Genomic DNA, 21,833 nt, shown 5'->3' with positions numbered 1-21,833 from the left:
CCCAGGTCACCCCCACCACTGCCTCTCACCCTCAGGTCACCCCCACCACTACCTCTTACCCCCAGGTCACCCCCACCACTGCCTCTCACCCCCAGGTCACCCCCACCACTGCCTCTCACCCTCATGTCACCCCCACCACTACCTCTCACCCCCAGGTCACCCCCACCACTGCCTATCACCCCCAGGTCACCCCCACCACTGCCTCTCACCCCCAGGTCACCCCCACCACTGCCTCTCACCCCCAGGTCACCCCCACCACTGCCTCTCACCCCCAGGTCACCCCCACCACTGCCTCTCACCCCCAGGTCACCCCCACCACTGCCTCTCACCCCCAGGCCACCCCCACCACTGCCTCTTACCCCCAGGTCACCCCCACCACTACCTCTCACCCCCAGGTCACCCCCCACCACTGCCTCTCACCCCCAGGTCACCCCCACCACTGCCTCTCACCCCCAGGTCACCCCCACCACTGCCTCTTACCCCCAGGTCACCCCCACCACTGCCTCTCACCCCCAGGTCACCCCCACCACTACCTCTCACCCCCAGGTCACCCCCACCACTGCCTCTCACCCTCAGGTCACCCCCACCACTGCCTCTCACCCTCAGGTCACCCCCACCACTACCTCTCACCCCCAGGTCACCCCCACCACTGCCTCTCACCCCCAGGTCACCCCCACCACTGCCTCTCACCCCCAGGTCACCCCCACCACTATCTCTCACCCCCACCACTGCCTCTCACCCCCAGATCACCCCCACCACTGCCTCTCACCCTCAGGTCACCCCCACCACTACCTCTTACCCCCAGGTCACCCCCACCACTGCCTCTCACCCCCAGGTCACCCCCACCACTGCCTCTCACCCTCAGGTCACCCCCACCACTACCTCTCACCCCCAGGTCACCCCCACCACTGCCTCTCACCCCCAGGTCACCCCCACCACTGCCTCTCACCCCCAGGTCACCCCCACCACTGCCTCTCACCCTCAGGTCACCCCCACCACTATCTCTCACCCCCAGGTCACCCCCACCACTGCCTCTCACCCCCAGGTCACCCCCACCACTGCCTCTCACCCTCAGGTCACCCCCACCACTACCTCTTACCCCCAGGTCACCCCCACCACTACCTCTTACCCCCAGGTCACCCCCACCACTGCCTCTCACCCCCAGGTCACCCCCACCACTGCCTCTCACCCCTCATGTCACCCCCACCACTACCTCTCACCCCCAGGTCACCCCCACCACTGCCTATCACCCCCAGGTCACCCCCACCACTGCCTCTCACCCCCAGGTCACCCCCACCACTGCCTCTCACCCCCAGGTCACCCCCACCACTGCCTCTCACCCCCAGGTCACCCCCACCACTGCCTCTCACCCCCAGGTCACCCCCACCACTGCCTGTCACCCCCAGGTCACCCCCACCACTGTCTCTCACCCCCAGGTCACCCCCACCACTGCCTCTCACCCTCAGGTCACCCCCACCACTACCTCTCACCCCCAGGTCACCCCCACCACTGCCTCTCACCCCCAGGTCACCCCCACCACTGCCTCTCACCCTCAGGTCACCCCCACCACTGCCTGTCACCCCCAGGTCACCCCCGCCACTGTCTCTCACCCCCAGGTCACCCCCACCACTGCCTCTCACCCTCAGGTCACCCCCACCACTACCTCTCACCCCCAGGTCACCCCCACCACTGCCTCTCACCCCCTGCCCCTCTCACCACCTGACCAAGCTGTGCAAGACGATACAGGTGCAGTATAGTTCATGATACACGGACACAGGTTCAAGTTGGCGCTACTAACCTGTAATATATTTATGGCCTACCTGGTATTTAATGGAAAGTATTTATTTACACCAATCTACAACGAGTTAGTTGATCTTGCCTAAACACCGCACTCTGACCCGTCAGTCGGGACAGCTGTCACTCAACGCCATTCAGAGATGGAGTCTGGTATCGCACGTCCGTCTTAATCGCCTTAAGTCTATCAGTTTCCTCTTTAAGGCAAATGCTTATGAAAGCTAGAGAAATCCCTCCATCGGTGGAGGTTCGAAGTAGCGGGGTCCAGGGGCCAAAAGCCTGTCTCCGTTGTCGATTACCAAATTAACCGCACAGTATACATCAATTATCATAATTACCAAGATTAGTAAGTGTCCACCACCTATCTTAACAAGGGCATCTGTATGCACTGGCGGCGAGGGGCAGACTGCCAGCGGTCGCCAGAGTACGGTCTCCCTGGACCGTGGCGGGTCGTGGTCACGTGAGGCGGCGATTAATATGGGTGCGGTGTGACCGTCATGTTCCGCTGATAGGGGCGATGATGGTGCTGACGTGACTGTCATGTTCGCCACTATGGACCGCGATAATGATAAAAATGGTCTTGTTTCCATCAGCTGTAGGGAGGGAGTGTGGCAGAGACTTAAACACAGCAACGTTTTTTGGTTTAACAGGGCGATAGGGCGGCCGGCACGCGTGGTTCCCAGAAAATAATACGTCACGCAAAGAATAAATTAGAGAGAAAATAAGATAAAAACAATAGTAGCAGCAACCAATTGTTGTTCATAGCTCACTAAGACCAGTTTGTTGTTGAGTGATGATAGCGCAGAGGCAGAGCACCACCGCACCAACGGCTCAACCACACTACATGACAATTAGACAAGAGAAGGGTGGGCAGATTGTATATTTATGGGCTGCCAGAAAGCCTTTGCAACAATACCCCATAAGAGGATGGTGCAAAACTTGGAGAAGCAGGCAGGGTGCTCCAGTGGATAAGGGAGTACCTAAGCAACAGAAAACAGCCAGTTCCTCTCAGAAGGGGAACGGATGTCAGCATGAAGAGATGTCACCAGCGGAGTCCCACACGGTTCTGTACTCACATCTATTTCTGCTTTTGTATGATTGCTTTCAAATATCCTGTTTCTGATGCACATCAACAATCTTCCACAAGCTTTTCTGGCGTTTTGTGACTTGGTTTAACTATTACAAGACCTTGTTTATCCACCCCCCCTCCCTTGTTGCCTTGGGTCATTACCTCCTCGTCCTCCATGCCTTAAGACAATGTTCTCATGGCCAGTGTTCGCCTTGCCAGCCCACGGTGAATGTCTCCCAGAGGATGTATGTCCACGCTGAAACATGATCATTACTGAATGAAATCATAAGTGTTGCCTTACTAGTGCAAGATATAACTAAAGGGTAAGACTTTAGTTTCTATTGCTAACACTTCCAGATATGAGATCAAGAATACTTTTGCCTAACTTCGTCTTTTGATACACTAATGTCTTAGTTTTAAGCCTGTGCAAATCTGAATCTCTAAGTCTTCCCTTCACAATATGATTTACTAATATCTGTATCATCAGGTCTCTTCACACAGCTCCGTTATCTTTACCCCAAACTTTGGCATTTACATTTATCTGCGGTGATCATCAACTACCATTTATCTGCGGTGTTCTATAACTACCATTTATCTGCGGTGTTCAACAACTACCATTTATCTGCGGTGTTCAACAACTACCATTTATCTGCGGTGTTCAACAACTACCATTTATCTGCGGTGTTCAACAACTACCATTTATCTGCGGTGTTCAACAACTACCATTTATCTGCGGTGTTCAACAACTACCATTTATCTGCGGTGTTCAACAACTACCATTTATCTGCGGTGTTCAACAACTACCATTTATCTGCGGTGTTCAACAACTACCATTTATCTGCGGTGTTCAACAACTACCATTTATCTGCGGTGTTCAACAACTACCATTTATCTGCGGTGTTCAACAACTACCATTTATCTGCGGTGTTCAACAACTACCATTTATCTGCGGTGTTCTACAACTACCATTTATCTGCGATGTTCAACAACTACCATTTTCCTCTTCAAATCTACAAGGCATCCCGGCCACATCTACAAGCAGGGCACCACAAGGGGAAGGGAATTATCAGAATACGCCAAGCCATTACGACTAAATAGCACTTGGCCAGGATAAGGATTTGGGATGGGACGGGGAGATGGAATGGTGCCCAACCACTTGGACGGTTGGGGATTGAACGCCGACCTGCATGAAGCGAGACTGTCGCTCTACCGCCCAGCCCAAGAGCAGTAGAAACTTCTCTTAAATTTAGTGTTTACAAATGTATTATTAATATTTTCGTCAACATGAGGCTTTTTATTATGGATTATACAGAATACTGACTCTTGAGGCACACCGTTAGTCAATCACCCATTCTTAGTTTATCTTATCTTGAGATGATTTCGGGGCTTTAGTGTGCCCGCGGCCCGGTCCTCGACCAGGCCTCCACCCCCAGGAAGCAGCCCGTGACAGCTGACTAACACCCAGGTACCTATTTTACTGCTAGGTAACAGAGGCATAGGATGAAAGAAACTCTGCCCATTGTTTCTCACCGGCGCCCGGGATCGAACCCGGGACCACAGGATCACAAGTCCAGCGTGCTGTCCGCTCGGCCGACCGGCTCCCCAGTGATACCATGTCTCTCTCTCTCTCTCTCTCTCTCTCTCTCTCTGTCTCTCTCTCTCTCAACACAGCTCTAAGACAGTTGTGTACATGTCTTCAAGAAGCACTCTGAGGCTTCAATGTTTCTGGCCAGCCTTTAACCTGGCACCGTATGGAGAGTTACTGTGGTCAACATCACCAGTACTGCACACTGACCCAAATACCTCTGAATATAACGATAACAATTTTGTGAGACAAGAAGAGTCATTGTGACCCCCTCGTGACCCCTTGAGATCCCTTGACCCCTCGTGACCCCATGTGACCCCTTAACCCCTCGTGACCCCTCGTGACCCCTCGTGACCCCTTGACCCGTCGTGACCCCTTGACCCCCTTGACCCCTCGTCTATTACGCTACCTGAGAACGTCTTCCATGAAACAACTAGATTCCTAAACCGATATTTACCCAATTTTTCTCTGAAACTAAACTTATCCAATTTGCTTCCATTATTTAGAGTTTTGTGTTGATATATTTAGCAGCCTATTATTATCCCCCTCGTTATATACCGTGAATCATGTGTACACTTTCCTACACGTTCACAGTGACACTACACTAACGTGATACATGTATCAGGAAATGTTTGAAGGAGGGCGTCCTGGGGCTCCCAGACACGTGTCTTAACCCCTGGACCACGATGTGTCAGTGTATCTTGGCCAGGAGGGCCCACGACTCGCTCGGCCCTCACTTTGTACACAAGACACTAAGCCAAGACTGTACACAAGACACTAAGCCAAGACTGTACACAAGACACTAAGCCAAGACTGATGCATCAGGGACAAGATAAAACACAATAACAACAAAGATGTCTTATTGCGACCCTTTGTTATGACTCTTGGTACACTATTTGCCTCGTTTAACAATAAAGGAAACAGCAAAAGGCTAATCAGCCCACACAAGGCAGCTCCTATTTATATCCATCTAAACTCATTCATATATATGTATACCTTTATTGTGAACATTTAATGGAGTGATTTCTTGAGTTAAAACTACTTGTAAGTCTGAGAGTGATTGGTGGCCACCAATGGCCTGGCAGTTATGGTGCCAAGAGCGACTAGAACAGTCAACAATGTGTAGTGAAGACAAGCAGGACACTCACCAGCCGCCGCCACACCTCCGGCCTCCAACACCAGCTGCAAAGACACAACAAAACATGTCAATAAAGGAGCTGCCTAAGGCCTCACGAGGCTGCTCTTGTTTACATCCACCAAAATTCAATCATATGTCTAACCTACGCTTGAAATACACCTGCTTGATGGGGTTCTGGGAGTTCTTTTACTCCAAGCCCGGCCTTGACTTGTGAGAGTTAGTTCCACCAGGCTGTTGCTTGGAGCTACCCGGAGGCCCACATACCCACCACAGCCCGGTTGGTCTGGCACGTTTTTTAGAAAACAGTCTAGTTTTCTCTTGAAGATGTCCACGGTTGTTCCGGCAATATTTCTTATAGTCGCTGGGAGGACGTTGAACAACCGCGGACCTCTGATGTTTATACAGTGTTCTCCGATTGTGCCTATGGCACCTCTGCTCTTCACTGGTTCTATTCTGCATTTTCTCCCATATCGTTCACTCCAGTACGTTGTTATTTTACTGTGTAGATTTGGGACCTGGTCCTCCAGTATCTTCCACGGGTATATTTATCTGCCAGTGATCCTACGTGTATTATGTTGCCCTGTAATCTGTCCCAAAACAAATAGCCGCGTTTCCGACCAGAAAGAGGTCGGAGAACTCACATTCAAGTGATGTAGCAGTGAGAAAATCAGTAGACCACTTCAGTCGCCTTGGACCACTACACCATGTGGTGTTGTGATCTAAGGCGTGTGTTTGGGAGTACCCAGGTTCGAATCCTCCTCATGACGGTCGGCCGAGCGGACAGCACACTGGACTTGTGATCCTGTGATCCCGGGTTCGATCCCGGGCGCCGGCGAGAAACAAGGGGCAGAGTTTCTTTCACCCCTATGCCCCTGTTACCTAGCAGTAAAATAGGTACCTGGGTGTTAGTCAGCTGTCACGGGCTGCTTCCTGGGGGTGGAGGCCTGGTCGAGGACCGGGCCGCGGGGACACTAAAGCCCCGAAATCATCTCAAGATAACCTCAAGAATCTCATGATATGACTCCTTCCGATTTTCTGAGAAAGAGGTGAGTACTCGTGGAGGGTGAGGTGAAGGCCAGGGCGCACCTTATCACTTGTCTTATCGCACAAAGTTTCCTCGCCTCACAACCCTGACACTTACAACTTTAATTCTTCTCCGTGTTATTTACATATTAACAACAGCATAGAACCAAACAGTGACCTAATCTCAAATTTCCTATTATTTCAGAACTCTACCAACCTACCATTGGTAAAACTAGGCCTAAATATAAAATATAAACTTATATTGCTGTAACACTTCTTCACTACTGTAATCATTTTCATAAATCACTGTTAAATATAGCATATAAATCTAAATACAGACTATTCAGTACAAAATAGTAAATACTTAATTGGTCCCAAACCTGCACACAGAAATAACATCACACGAGACCAGAAGGCATGGCAGGATGTGCAGAATACCCCCGTTGAAGAGCAGAGGTGCAACAGGTACTCTGAGAGAGAACTCTATCAACATCAGAGGCCCGAGACTGTTCAACACGCTTCCACTACACATAAGGGACATAACTGGCCGACCCCTCACAGTGTTCAAGAGAGAACTTGACAAACACCTCCAAAGGATACCTGATCAACCAGGCTGTGACTCATATGTCAGGCTGCGAGCAGCCGCGTCCAACAGCCTGGTTGATCAGTCCAGCAACCAGGAGGCCTGGTCGACGACCGGGCCGCGGGGACGCTAAGCCCCGGAAACACCTCAAGGTAACCATAGTACATATAACGACTTACAACGCAATTAGAAATCCGTACTATTGAATTTGGACAAACCGGAATTTTGTTTGTATTTATGTTGCAAAGACAAACTGAACTAACCAAACAAAACTTTTCTAGGCCTAATACACGCTATCCGAGGCCTAATATAGTTCATATATGTACTATACTAAACCTAGTAATATTTGTTTGTTTTTTTGGTTTCATTTTTTCGGACTATCAAGTGAATAGTACAAAATTCTATTAATTGCTTAGTACATCAATAATTATACTATGGTGGACATAGTTACAAAAAGTACTATCTAAACATGAGGATGAGTTGATGAAACATTACGTAACTATGGCTAGCATCTCCCCCCCCCTCCAGGCACGATTGTGGCTAACTTCCCCCCCCCCCTCCCCCCACCATGGGCCCTGAGATGCAGGATAGGTTCACTAAAGCCAAATGTAACTAGTTCATCACAAACGTGAATTGTTTATTTTTACAGATGACTGGTCCAGCACCTGAACCCATTACGGGTCTCTTAAACCTATCTGCCACTCACGGATAGGGCGGGTTCTGGGGGCTTAATGCCACTGAATGTTAGTACTACCAACGCAGGTCTTATGGTTATAGCTTATAACTTATTACTAGTACATTTTGTTATGTATATTTGTGTACAGTAAGCTGGGCAGCAACCGGCTGAAAATAGGGGTACACGAGCATACTTCTGAATATATATTATAAAGCTTAGATGAATTCCTCTTTTTTGTGTGCATTCCATATGAACATGAAGAAAAGTGGGAGTTGATTGCATGCTTCATCAACCTAAGCCGAGGCGATTGCCATTATTATTACACTAAGATTCATCAAAGAAATGCATGTGGACCAGTTCTCTGCACTACCAACACCGACCGACCAAGGATAGGTCATCACATTCCCCCTGATATGATGTGAAAAGTACAAGTGCAAGAGAAGAGAAGGACCTTGCCTGACCGAGTGAACCAATGCCGCGCTCAACACTCTACCCACCCAACATCACAAGAACACAAAGCCACCAGCAACTACTTGCCTAGCCTATTAAAATATTACCAAACCCCTGACTTCAACCTTCAATTAAAACCTCCCATGGTATGGTCTGAAATTAGCATCTTTCCTGAACGCGTTGTGCGGGGGGGCGGGGGAGTAATTATGTTCCCGCCATAACGCCAGTGGCGGCGGGCGAAGATGGCCGCCATGTTCCCCCTTACACACACACACACACACACACACACACACACACACACACACACACACACACACACACACACACACACACACACACACACACACAACTTTACATAACTCAACGTATTCCTTCACAGTGATGTCTGTAGCTTCTCTCTCTCTATTCTGGCTCATTGTTTTATAGCTAAATAAAGCGAAGAGTGCATTATGCAAAATTATTAGGTTAAGATGTGCATGGAGGTGGTTCAGTAACCCGGATTAGGGTGGGTTGAGGACTGGTAAATATCGAGGACTCGTCTGCTGCTGCTGGCCGAGGACCGGTACTGTTGCTGCTGGTCGAGGACCCGTACTGCTGCTGCTGGTCGAGGACCCGTACTGCTGCTGCTGGCCGAGGACCCCGTACTGCTGCTGCTGGCCGAGGACCCCGTACTGCTGCTGCTGGCCGAGGACCCCGTACTGCTGCTGCTGCTGGCCGAGGACCCCGTACTGCTGCTGCTGCAGGCCGAGGACCCCGTACTGCTGCTGCTGCTGGCCGAGGACCCCGTACTGCTGCTGCTGCTGGCCGAGGACCCCGTACTGCTGCTGCTGCTGCTGGCCGAGGACCCCGTACTGCTGCTGCTGCTGCTGGCCGAGGACCCCGTACTGCTGCTGCTGCTGCTGCTGGCCGAGGACCCCGTACTGCTGCTGCTGCTGCTGCTGGCCGAGGACCCCGTACTGCTGCTGCTGCTGCTGCTGGCCGAGGACCCCGTACTGCTGCTGCTGCTGCTGGCCGAGGACCCCGTACTGCTGCTGCTGGCCGAGGACCCCGTACTGCTGCTGCTGGCCGAGGACCCCGTACTGCTGCTGCTGGCCGAGGACCCCGTACTGCTGCTGCTGGCCGAGGACCCCGTACTGCTGCTGCTGGCCGAGGACCCCGAACTGCTGCTGCTGGCCGAGGACCCCGTACTGCTGCTGCTGGCCGAGGACCCCGTACTGCTGCTGCTGCTGGCCGAGGACCCCGTACTGCTGCTGCTGCTGGCCGAGGACCCCGTACTGCTGCTGCTGCTGGCCGAGGACCCCGTACTGCTGCTGCTGCTGGCCGAGGACCCCGTACTGCTGCTGCTGGCCGAGGACCCGTACTGCTGCTGCTGCTGGCCGAGGACCCGTACTGCTGCTGCTGCTGGCCGAGGACCCGTACTGCTGCTGCTGCTGGCCGAGGACCCGTACTGCTGCTGCTGGCCGAGGACCCCGTACTGCTGCTGCTGGCCGAGGACCTCGTACTGCTGCTGCTGGCCGAGGACCCGTACTGCTGCTGCTGCTGGCCGAGGACCCGTACTGCTGCTGCTGCTGGCCGAGGACCCGTACTGCTGCTGCTGCTGGCCGAGGACCCGTACTGCTGCTGCTGGCCGAGGACCCCGTACTGCTGCTGCTGGCCGAGGACCTCGTACTGCTGCTGCTGGCCGAGGAATGTGAGCGGATACACCTTGGTGAGAGCCGTGTGTGTGGGCGGGGGAGGTGGCCCGCCCCCCCGCCCAGCACACTGCACTCCGGTGTTGGGGTACAGGTCCAGGGGGCGCTCTTAATACACACAATAACGTCCAGTCCTCCGAGCACAGAGCAGAGCACGAGGAGGTGGACCAGCACGGGACGCCGCCCATCACGGCCACCATCAACCATTTACACACCTGAGTTTACATGAATAAGCCATTGTACTTTCTTGTAAATATAAACATATAAATTGCAGAACAAAAGAGGAGAGGAAGATTGGGTATACGGTGCCCAAGAGGAGAGGAAGATTGGGTATACGGTGCCCAAGAGGAGAGGAAGATTGGGTATACGGTGCCCAAGAGGAGAGGAAGATTTGGTATACGGTGCCCAAGAGGAGAGGAAGATTTGGTATACGGTGCCCAAGAGGAGAGGAAGATTTGGTATATGGTGCCCAAGAGGAGAGGAAGATTGGGTATACGGTGCCCAAGAGGAGAGGAAGATTGGGTATACGGTGCCCAAGAGGAGAGGAAGATTTGGTATACGGTGCCCAAGAGGAGAGGAAGATTGGGTATACGGTGCCCAAGAGGAGGGGAGTATTGGGTATACGGTGCCCAAGAGGAGAGGAAGATTGGGTATACGGTGCCCAAGAGGAGAGGAAGATTGGGTATACGGTGCCCAAGAGGAGAGGAAGATTGGGTATACAGTGCCCAAGAGGAGGGGAGTATTGGGTATACGGTGCCCAAGAGGAGAGGAAGATTGGGTATACGGTGCCCAAGAGGAGAGGAAGATTGGGTATACGGTGCCCAAGAGGAGAGGAAGATTGGGTATACGGTGCCCAAGAGGAGAGGAAGATTGGGTATACGGTGCCCAAGAGGAGAGGAAGATTGGGTATACGGTGCCCAAGAGGAGAGGAAGATTGGGTATACGGTGCCCAAGAGGAGAGGAAGACTGGGTATACGGTGCCCAAGAGGAGAGGAAGACTGGGTATACGGTGCCCAAGAGGAGAGGAAGACTGGGTATACGGTGCCCAAGAGGAGAGGAAGACTGGGTATACGGTGCCCAAGAGGAGAGGAAGACTGGGTATACGGTGCCCAAGAGGAGAGGAAGACTGGGTATACGGTGCCCAAGAGGAGAGGAAGACTGGGTATACGGTGCCCCCAACAGGTGACGAAGGTAATGGTGCCCAAGAGGAGAGGAGGGTCGTGCATGGTGGTGTCAACATAGGGTGACGGAAGGCGTTGGGCGTAGTGATGCCCAAAATAATTACAATGTACTTACATTTACAATCTACAAATTATGGAAAACAGCGGAACCCGAGCCAGGAACCTGACAGACGGTACAAGACCACGTGTAATAACGGTGATAAGAGGACATGGTGTGCCCGTGGCCAGCCACCCTGTGCTGATGAGAGGCAGCGCCACCTTGCAGTAGAGAACACGTGAGATAAGACAATGCAGCACCAGAGTCAAGAGAAGGCTGCGCTTTACTCTAAAGGTCAGCAACCGTGGGCCAAACAAACAGGAACCAGCCCCTCACTCTTGGCAACGCTATCCGGAGCTGTCGCACATCTTTTACCACAACACCTCTCCAGCAGGGAGCACAGAACAGGAGTGAGATCGGAGATGAGAGATGGCAGTAGTAGGCGGAGTACATAAGAACATAAGAACAAAAGCAACTGCAGAAGGCCTATTGGCCCATACGAGGCAGCTCCTATTAAGTACAAGTGATCAATACTGTCTCATACATGTCAGTGACAACTATCAAACAACTAACCTAACGTTGTAAAATGTGTGTAGGAAAGTCGCACGGCCTAACCCTTGGTGTTTATAACGTTTTTATAAACAAAATAGACTTTCAAACATACATTTTATATACTAACAAAGTAGGAGTCTTCATGCCAATGTTTACTAACGATGCAAAAATTTATAAGAAATCAAATAGAACAAAACTGCAGAATGTTCCAGGTGATCCTGGACAACTTGGAAAGATTGTCAGATAAATGGATGCTCGAGTTTAATCCAAGCAAATGCAAGGTCATGAGAATTGCAATACTGTTAGAATATATGATAAGGAAATTTTTAGTCACAAAAAATATTTGCTCCCACATAATTGCTCACGCCCATGTGTTAACATTAACATTGATGTTAACCAGGATAACACCAGCTGAAAAGAACATTAATGTAGCCTAGGCCTAGAGTGACAAAGTTGAGACAACACAAATGCCGAGCACACACAGCATGGGGCGAATAAGAGAACTTGTGAGAATGCAAAGAAATTATGTTCACGATCATAAATGGAATTACAATGTCACTTAAGTCAAGTAACGGACAAGCGAGGACACCCCAGAAGTAGTTGCACTCATCAAAACAAAACTGTCAGGCATCATAACGAATGCAATAATTCCTCAAGCTTACAATTGAAACATAACCCCAGCAATGAATATCAAAGTGATTTTTATTTATACACAATTCTCGAAGAATCAAACAACTACAGTTCGCGCAGATTAAACAAACATACAGCAATGATCTAGATGGACTGCAGAGGCCCAACATTTGGGGAGAACCAATCTCCAATGGCTGTAACCTCCCGAGTGCAGGACCGGGCCCGAGGACACTGAACCGCCTCAGAGTACCACGTACCTGGCTTTACCATGCATTACGGTATAAGTCATAACCAGTCATTTTCGACACATCTAGATTTATATGCATTATGGTAAAGGACTTATATTGCTGGGACAACTGCAGCGTGGTAAACGAGGTGGCGCGGCCACAAGGGGCGGAGGGCTACGGCCAGGGTCACTATACGGGTGGGAAGGCCATACTGGATGGCCAGTATGGCCTCGATAGCAACATCCACCATGAGGACAAATGGTAATGGGGGCAAAAAAAAAAAAAAGCCAATAAGGACAAATGTCAAGTGGCCACAAAATCTTGGTGATACCACATATGCGTGGCCACATATCTCTGCGTGGCCACATATCTCTATCATATGCGTGGCCACATATCTCTATCATATGCGTGGCCACATATCTCTATCATATGCGTGGCCACATATCTCTATCTCCTTAACAAATTATTGCGACAAAAGGTAGTCAACCGGCCACAGAGGCGAGCTGGCCACTAAATCACACGGTTCTATGGTTCATTCGCAGTTCAAATGTCCACAGTGTGGTTAGCCCCAAAGAGGTCAGCTGGCCACAATGGGCCATGGACCACAGAGGTCAGCTGGCCACAATGGGTCATGGACCACAGAGGTCAGCTGGCCACAATGGGCCATGGACCACAGAGGTCAGCTGGCCACAATGGGCCATGGACCACAGAGGTCAGCTGGCCACAATGGGCCATGGACCACAGAGGTCAGCTGGCCACAATGGGCCATGGACCACAGAGGTCAGCTGGCCACAATGGGCCATGGACCACAGAGGTCAGCTGGCCACAATGGGCCATGGACCACAGAGGTCAGCTGGCCACAATGGGCCATGGACCACAGAGGTCAGCTGGCCACAATGGGCCATGGACCACAGGTCAGCTGGCCACAATGGGCCATGGACCACAGAGGTCAGCTGGCCACAATGGGCCATGGACCACAGGTCAGCTGGCCACAATGGGCCATGGACCACAGGTCAGCTGGCCACAATGGGCCTGGCAAAAGGAGACATAATTAAATCGGCGTAAAAAAAACTGGAGCCCATCCCGCGAGGAGAGGAGAATAAAGGGTCATAAATTTGCTTAAGATTCTATATCCCGCGCCGTAGGGTCGGTGGGCCCGCGTGCCGCCTCGCACATTCCGACCTTGCGGACCCCCTGCCTCTACCCTTCTCCTTCCCGTAAGGTAGATTTGCTGATGCCGCAGCTCTTGCATATCGGGTCCCTGGCTGGCTGGCTGGGGGGGGGGGATGCCTGCTTGTGGGGGGGTTTGGGGAGGTTTGCTTATCTATACATATCTTGGGTATTTCTTCGCCCTCACATGTCAAGATGGTAAATAGGGCTACATTGTGAACTGGGTCCTTACGGTGCTCGACCCGAGGGCGGTGAGGGCTGATGGGGGGGACCTATGAAGCTTGTAGGCTCTTGTGGGAGGTGGTAGCTGCCAGGGGAGGGTGGTAGATGGGCGGTTTGGTGGAGGGATGAGGTGGATAGACTTGAGGTGGGGGAGGGAGGGATAGAGCTTAGCTCAGCTGGCAACACCCACACAAGGTGTCAGCAAGGCGGACAGCCCGCCTGCTTTCATAACTCTCACTCTACTTCCCACTTCTAAACTTCCCTTCGCTTATGTCTCTCCATCCTCTTTATTCTCCACCCTAAAAAAAAGAGGGACACAGATCGGGGCGGGAGTAGATGAATGGGGCTAGGGTGGGTGGTGCTGGTGGGGGTGGTTGGTGGTGATGAAGTGATTGGTGGTGGTGGGGTGGTTGGTGCTGGTGGCTGGTGCTGGTGGTTGGTGCTAGTGGTTGGTGCTGGTGGTTGGTGCTGGTGGTTGGTGCTGGTGGTTGGTGCTGGTGGTTGGTGCTGGTGGTTGGTGCTGGTGGTTGGTGCTGGTGGTTGGTGCTGGTGGGGTGCTTGGTGGTGGTGGTTGGTGCTGGTGGTTGGTGCTGGTGGTTGGTGCTGGTGGGGTGCTTGGTGGTGGTGGTTGGTGCTGATGAAGTGATTGGTGCTAGTGGGGTGGTTGGTGGTCGTGGTGATGGTTGGAGTTGGGGTGGTTGGTGCTGGTGGTTGGAACTGGTAGGGGTTGTTGTCGGTGGCGCTTGAGGTTGGTTGTGGAGAGGACGTTGGTGGACGTGGGTAAAGCTTGTTTTAGTCTACCAATATTTGAAGGCAGGCAGACAGTCAGGAAGCAAGTAGGCAGACAGGCAGGCAGGAAGCAAGTAGGCAGACGGGCAGGCAGGAAGCAAGTAGGCAGACGGTCAGACAGACGGGCAGACAGCCAGGAAACAGGTAGGCAGACAGACAGGCAGGCAGGAAGAAGGCAGGCAGGCACGCAGGAAGCAAGTAGGCAGGCAGGCAGGAAGCAGACAGGCATAGAGGCAGGAAGCAAGTAGGCAGGTAGGCAGACAGACAGGCAGGCAGGCAGGCAGGAAGCAGACAGGCAGGAAGGAAGCAGACAGGCAGGAAGCAGGCAGGCAGGCATGCAGACAGACGGGCAGGCAAGTAGGCAGGCAGGCAGGCAGGAAGCATGCAGGCAGACGGTCAGACAGACGGGCAGGCAGCCAGGAAACAGGCAGGCAGGCAGGCAGGCAGACGGGCAGGCAGGAAGCAGGCAGGCAGACAGACAGGCAGGAAGCAGACAGGCAGACAGACAGGCAGGCAGGAAGCAGACAGGCAGACAGGCAGGCAGGCAGACAGACAGGCAGGCAGGAAGCAGGCAGGCAGACGGGCAGGCAGGAAGCAGGCAGGCAGACAGACAGGCAGGAAGCAGACAGACAGGCAGGCAGACAGACAGACAGGCAGGCAGACAGACAGACAGACAGACAGGCAGGAAGCAGGTAGGCAGGCAGGGAACCAACCACTGAGGTAGCCAGACAGACGGACAGCCAGCCACCCGCCAGCCAGCTCACCGTTGTCACTAGCTAATTACATGCTCCCAGTTTTATTTATCACCGAATCGAGAGGTGGGTACCACACGACACTGGTATCCGTGGCGGCAGGTGCTGATCACCAGATATCATGGTTATCCCTGATAACTCCCGCAGGAAGGGCAGAGGGGCGAGCCGCCGCTACACCACACACGCCTATTCCAACACTTATGATGCTTATGGCGGGGTCTTCCACTATTACAGGCGGCAACAGGTTGGCTGCTGGCGGTCGTGTTGATGCAAGAGTTACCCAGGACCGGTGAGTGGAGCAACCCGTCCTCGACTCAAGTCCATTCCATCCAGCCGTCGACCCCCACAGACGCATTCATAAATGTTTACATGCTGTTCTGTCCAAACGGGAATTTTCTCAAATATAAACTAATATTATATATATATTAGCATATTGTGCATATATATAGGCATAGGTTAGGTTAGGTTAGGTGTTTAGGTTCTGTTGGCGATTATTTGTATTTATAGTACCTGGGTGAAGCATTTACAGTGTTGTGGTTCGAACAAAATTCGTCAGTGAAGCACTTGTTCCGGAAGTGTTCGAACGTCAACAGTTGTGAGTCGTGTGTAAACCGTTTTTCATTCATAAACAGCGGGTTTGGCGAGTGTATGGAATGGACTTTGGCCTTTGTTTAGAGGATAGGTTAACCTAAGCTAACATAACTAAATCAATAATTTATATTCTTAATATAATATAATAAAAATATTTAAAATAAACCAACTGGAAACAATTTATTGAAAATAAAGAAAATCACTCGGCCTATTAGGCAAATCAGGCCTTGCATAGTAGGCCGAGAAGTGCGTTCTGGCTACTAGGTACGACATTTTATATATATATATATATATATATATATATATATATATATATATATATATATATATATATATATATATATATATATATATATATATATATATATATATATATATGTCTCATAGTTGTAGCAATATTTGCCTAATTATTTGTCGACATTTCTACGGACGGTGAGAGAGAGAGAGAGAGAGAGAGAGAGAGAGAGAGAGAGAGAGAGAGAGAGAGAGAGAGAGAGAGAGAGAGAGAGAGAGAGAGAGAGAGAGAGAGAGAGAAAGTGTGAGAAAAAGATAATAAATCTTCACAAAGAATCAATAAAATAAGACCTTGCAGTAGGCACTACACCTAATCAATCTGCCGAGAGACAAATTCAATATGGTCAGTAATGCATGTAAGGCTAAGGCTAGCACACACGAGGCTGGCACACACGAGGCTGGCACACACGAGGCCGGCACACACGAGGCCGGCACACACGAGGCCGGCACACACGAGGCCGGCACACACGAGGCCGGCACACACGAGGCCGGCACACACGAGGCCGGCACACACGAGGCCGGCACACACGAGGCCGGCACACACGAGGCCGGCACACACGAGGCCGGCACACACGAGGCCGGCACACACGAGGCCGGCACACACGAGGCCGGCACACACGAGGCCGGCACACACGAGGCCGGCACACACGAGGCCAGCACACACGAGGCCAGCACACACGAGGCCAGCACACACGAGGCCAGCACACACGAGGCCAGCACACACGAGGCCGGCACACACGAGGCCGGCACACACGAGGCCGGCACACACGAGGCCGGCACACACGAGGCCGGCACACACGAGGCCGGCACACACGAGGCCGGCACACACGAGGCCGGCACACACGAGGCCGGCACACACGAGGCCAGCACACACGAGGCCAGCACACACGAGGCCAGCACACACGAGGCCAGCACACACGAGGCCAGCACACACGAGGCCAGCACACACCAGAGCTGCGCTCATCACCGTCAACGGTGAACAATTCAAGGCAAGGTAATTATCAGGAGAGAACGTTAAGCCAGTACGACTACACACCACCAGAGTGAAGAATTCAAACCGCAGTTTACCTGCCCGTCACGCTTGGTCAACTCTGGCAGGGAGACACACACTCTTGGGACCCGGGACAACCACAGTATGGCACGTGGATTTTTTGTATTTGTATTTATACAAGAGTTCTTACATTCTTGTACAGCCACTAACACGCATAGCGTTTTGGGCAAGTTCTTAATCCTCATTTTCACGCACACACACACACACACACACACACACACACACACACACACACACACACACACACACACACACACACACACACACACACACACAAACTTATGACCATGGGACAAGAGATCTGGGAAAGGAGAGCTGACTACAGGAAAGGGGACTATATGAGGATAAGGGACTATCTGGGTGAAGTGCAGTGGGAGGAAGAAATTAGAGGAAAAACAGTCCAAGATATGATGGACCTAGTCATACAGAAATGCCAGGAGGCCGAAGAGAGATTTATACCAACGGTAAAGGGAAAAAATAAGAAGGAATATAATAACCCATGGTTTAATAAACAGTGTCAGGAAGCAAAAATGGCCAGCAGACGGGAGTGGAGGAAGTACAGAAGACAAAGAACAGAGGACAACAGAAGCAGATACAACAGAGCTAGGAACGATTACATTAACATAAGACGAACATCGGAAAGGGACTATGAGAACGATATTGCAATCAAAGCGAAAAAACAACCTAAGTTACTACACAGTCATATAAGAAGAAAAATGTCGGTGAACGACCAAGTGACAAGACTAAGGAAGACAGAGGGGGCATATACTGAAAGTGACAAGGAAATCTGCGAGGCAATGAATGCCAGTTTCCATGGAGTGTTCACTACCGAGCCTGAGCAGCTCCCATTGTTGGAAGGGGTTACCCTAGATGAAAGACTATCAGATATAGAGGTGACAGCAGAGGAGGTAATGAAACAGTTGACAACTCTAGATGCAACTAAAGCAGTTGGACCAGACAAAGTATCACCGTGGATACTAAAAGAAGCAGCACAGGCCCTCAGCGTGCCTCTGGCAATGATCTTTAATGAGTCACTTATGTCAGGAGAATTGCCCAGTTGCTGGAAGAAGGCAAATGTCGTACCGATCTTCAAGAAAGGAGATAGGGAGGAGGCACTTAACTACAGACCTGTATCACTGACAAGCATCCCCTGTAAAATACTGGAAAGAATAATTAGGCTGCGACTGGTTGCACACCTGGAGAACATTAGGTTTGTGAACAAACATCAACATGGGTTCTGGACAGGGAAATCGTGCCTAACAAACCTTCTGGAATTCTATGATAAAATAACGAGGATAAGACAGGACAGAGATGGTTGGGCAGACTGCATATTTCTGGACTGCCAAAAAGCCTTTGATACAGTACCGCACATGAGACTGCTGTTCAAGCTCGAGAGGCAGGCGGGGGTGAGGGGAAAGGTCCTAGAATGGATAAGGAACTACCTAACAGGAAGGAGCCAAAGAGTTACGGTAAGGGGCGAGAAGTCGGACTGGCGAACAGTAACAAGTGGAGTACCACAAGGATCGGTGCTGGGACCAATTCTATTTCTTGTATATGTTAACGACATGTTTACAGGCGTAGAGTCCTACATGTCGATGTTTGCGGATGATGCAAAGTTGATGAGAAGAGTTGTGACAGACGAGGATTGCAGGATCCTCCAAGAGGACCTGAACAGATTGCAGAGATGGTCAGAGAAATGGCTACTAGAATTCAACACGAGCAAATGTAAAGTTATGGAAATGGGACTAGGAGATAGGAGACCAAAGGGACAGTACACAATGAAGGGGAACAGCCTACCGTAACGACGCGTGAAAGAGACCTGGGGGTGGACGTAACACCTAATCTATCTCCTGAGGCACATATTAATAGGATAACGACAGCAGCGTACTCTACACTGGCAAAAGTTAGAACATCATTCAGAAACCTAAGTAGGGAGGCATTTAGGGCGCTTTACACTGCCTACGTAAGGCCAGTCTTAGAGTATGCCGCCTCATCATGGAGTCCCCATCTGAAGAAGCATATAATGAAACTGGAAAAGGTTCAGAGGTTTGCAACGAGACTCGTCCCAGAGCTACGAGGGATGGGGTATGAAGAGCGCCTGAGGGAACTGTGCCTTACGACACTAGAAAGAAGAAGGGAGAGGGGGGACATGATAGGAACGTATAAGATACTCAGAGGAATTGACAGAGTGGACATAGACGAAATGTTCACACGGAATAGTAACAGAACGAGAGGACATGGATGGAAGCTTGAAACTCAGATGAGTCACAGAGATGTTAGGAAGTTTTCTTTTAGCGTGAGAGTAGTAGGGAAATGGAATGCACTTCAGGAACAGGTTGTGGAAGCAAATACTATTCATAATTTTAAAACCAGGTATGATAGGGAAATAGGACAGGAGTCATTGCTGTAAACAACCGATGCTCGAAAGGCGGGATCCAAGAGTCAATGCTCGATCCTGCAGACACAACTAGGTGAGTACAACTAGGTGAGTACATACATCCCCAGGAAGCAGCCTGTAGCAGCTGTCTAACTCCCAGTTACCTATTTACTGCTTAGGTGAATAGGGGCACTAGGGTGAAAGAGACTCTGCTCATTTGCTTCCGCCTCCACTGGGGATCGAACCCAGACGCTTAATACTACAAACAGCGAGCGCTGTCCACTCGGCCGTCAGGCCCCCCTACATGGAAGCCAATGAATCACAGACGCCATGGAGAAGTTCTTCACCTTGAAGGGTGTGAATAATGGGGGTGAGGTGTGAAGGAAGAATGAAACAAGGTGAACAAATCCACAAGGGCCGTGACGAGGATTCGAACCTGCGTCCGGGAGCATCCCAGACACTGCCTTAATCGACTGAGCAACGACACTGGTGATGATGTAAGGGCGAAGAGGGAGAACGGCCTATTGACATAGCTCGGGTGCAGGAGGGGGGGGGGTTGTGTAAAAGCCTGGTTTGTGCCTTGGAGAGGCTACGGGATCCAGTAAGTTCAGTAGAACTTCGGTTTCAATCCTTTAACCCTGTCGTAGCTCAGTCGATTAAGGCAGTGTCTGGGATGCTCCCGGAAGCAGGTTCGAATCCTCGTCACGGCCCTTGTGGATTTGTTCATATATATTTCTTCATCACAGTCACAATGGCCACACATCACTGCATCATAAGTCCACTCACGCAGCTACCCGATACATGCCCCCAGACCCTACGTGTACCACACGTGCCGTGAGTCAACGTACCGCACGTGCCGTGCTTGTGGTCAATACCCCCAGGCCGGTACTGGCGTCCCTCATATTACCGGTCATACTATCCACCTCATGCTGGTGTCCCTCATGTTACCGGTCATACTATCCACCTCATGCTGGCGTCCCTCATGTTACCGGTCATACTATCCACCTCATGCTGGCGTCCCTCATATTACCGGTCATACTATCCACCTCATGCTGGTGTCCCTCATGTTACCGGTCATACTATCCACCTCATGCTGGCGTCCCTCATGTTACCGGTCATACTATCCACCTCATGCTGGCGTCCCTCATATTACCGGTCATACTATCCACCTCATGCTGGTGTCCCTCATGTTACCGGTCATACTATCCACCTCATGCTGGCGTCCCTCATGTTACCGGTCATACTATCCACCTCATGCTGGTGTCCCTCATGTTACCGGTCATACTATCCACCTCATGCTGGCGTCCCTCATGTTACCGGTCATACTATCCACCTCATGCTGGCGTCCCTCATGTTACCGGTCATACTATCCACCTCATGCTGGCGTCCCTCATGTTACCGGTCATACTATCCACCTCATGCTGGCGTCCCTCATGTTACCGGTCATACTATCCACCTCATGCTGGCGTCCCTCATGTTACCGGTCATACTATCCACCTCATGCTAGCGTCCCTCATGTTACCGGTGATACTATCCACCTCATGCTGGCGTCCCTCATACTACGGGTCATACTATCCACCTCATGCTGGAGTGGACACAAGCCACATGGGTGGTGGATCATCACCAACCCAATCCACATATCACACCTCCACCAGAGTGAGAGGAAATGTGGATAATGATGGCAAATGGAGGTAATTTACCACTTAGATCTTACGGCTTTGATCACGCTGACCCAGGTTCGGATCTCCTTGGTAGAGGAGGGGGTGGGCCCAGGGGGGGTTGGGGGCCACAGTTACTCTGGTAAAGAAAATATTGGTAAGGAGGAGGAGGGGGGGCGCCTTGGTTGGTGGGGGCCCCTGAGGTTAGGGTTACTGGTAGGGGGGACCCCTGTTGGGGAGTGTATGGGGTTATGGGCTAATATTCTCTCTAATTTGCCTTTTAAAGGTGAAGA

At 51.3% G+C, this 21,833-nt stretch overlaps 1 protein-coding gene across 1 annotated transcript in view; it reads right to left on the bottom strand.

The window, feature by feature from the left end:
- The window catches only part of LOC123774626 (uncharacterized), a 145,805-nt gene that overhangs the window by 48,739 nt on the left and 75,233 nt on the right, over positions 1–21,833 (bottom strand). Inside the window, exon 4 of the mRNA XM_069303912.1 lies at positions 5,597–5,630. Within this exon, the coding sequence (XP_069160013.1) occupies positions 5,597–5,630 (34 nt within the window). The remainder of the gene's footprint in view (positions 1–5,596; positions 5,631–21,833) is intronic.

This window comes from Procambarus clarkii, chromosome 51 (genome assembly GCF_040958095.1).
Source record: "Procambarus clarkii isolate CNS0578487 chromosome 51, FALCON_Pclarkii_2.0, whole genome shotgun sequence".
Lineage (NCBI taxonomy): Eukaryota > Metazoa > Arthropoda > Malacostraca > Decapoda > Cambaridae > Procambarus > Procambarus clarkii.
This window is presented reverse-complemented; position numbering and strand designations above follow the sequence as displayed.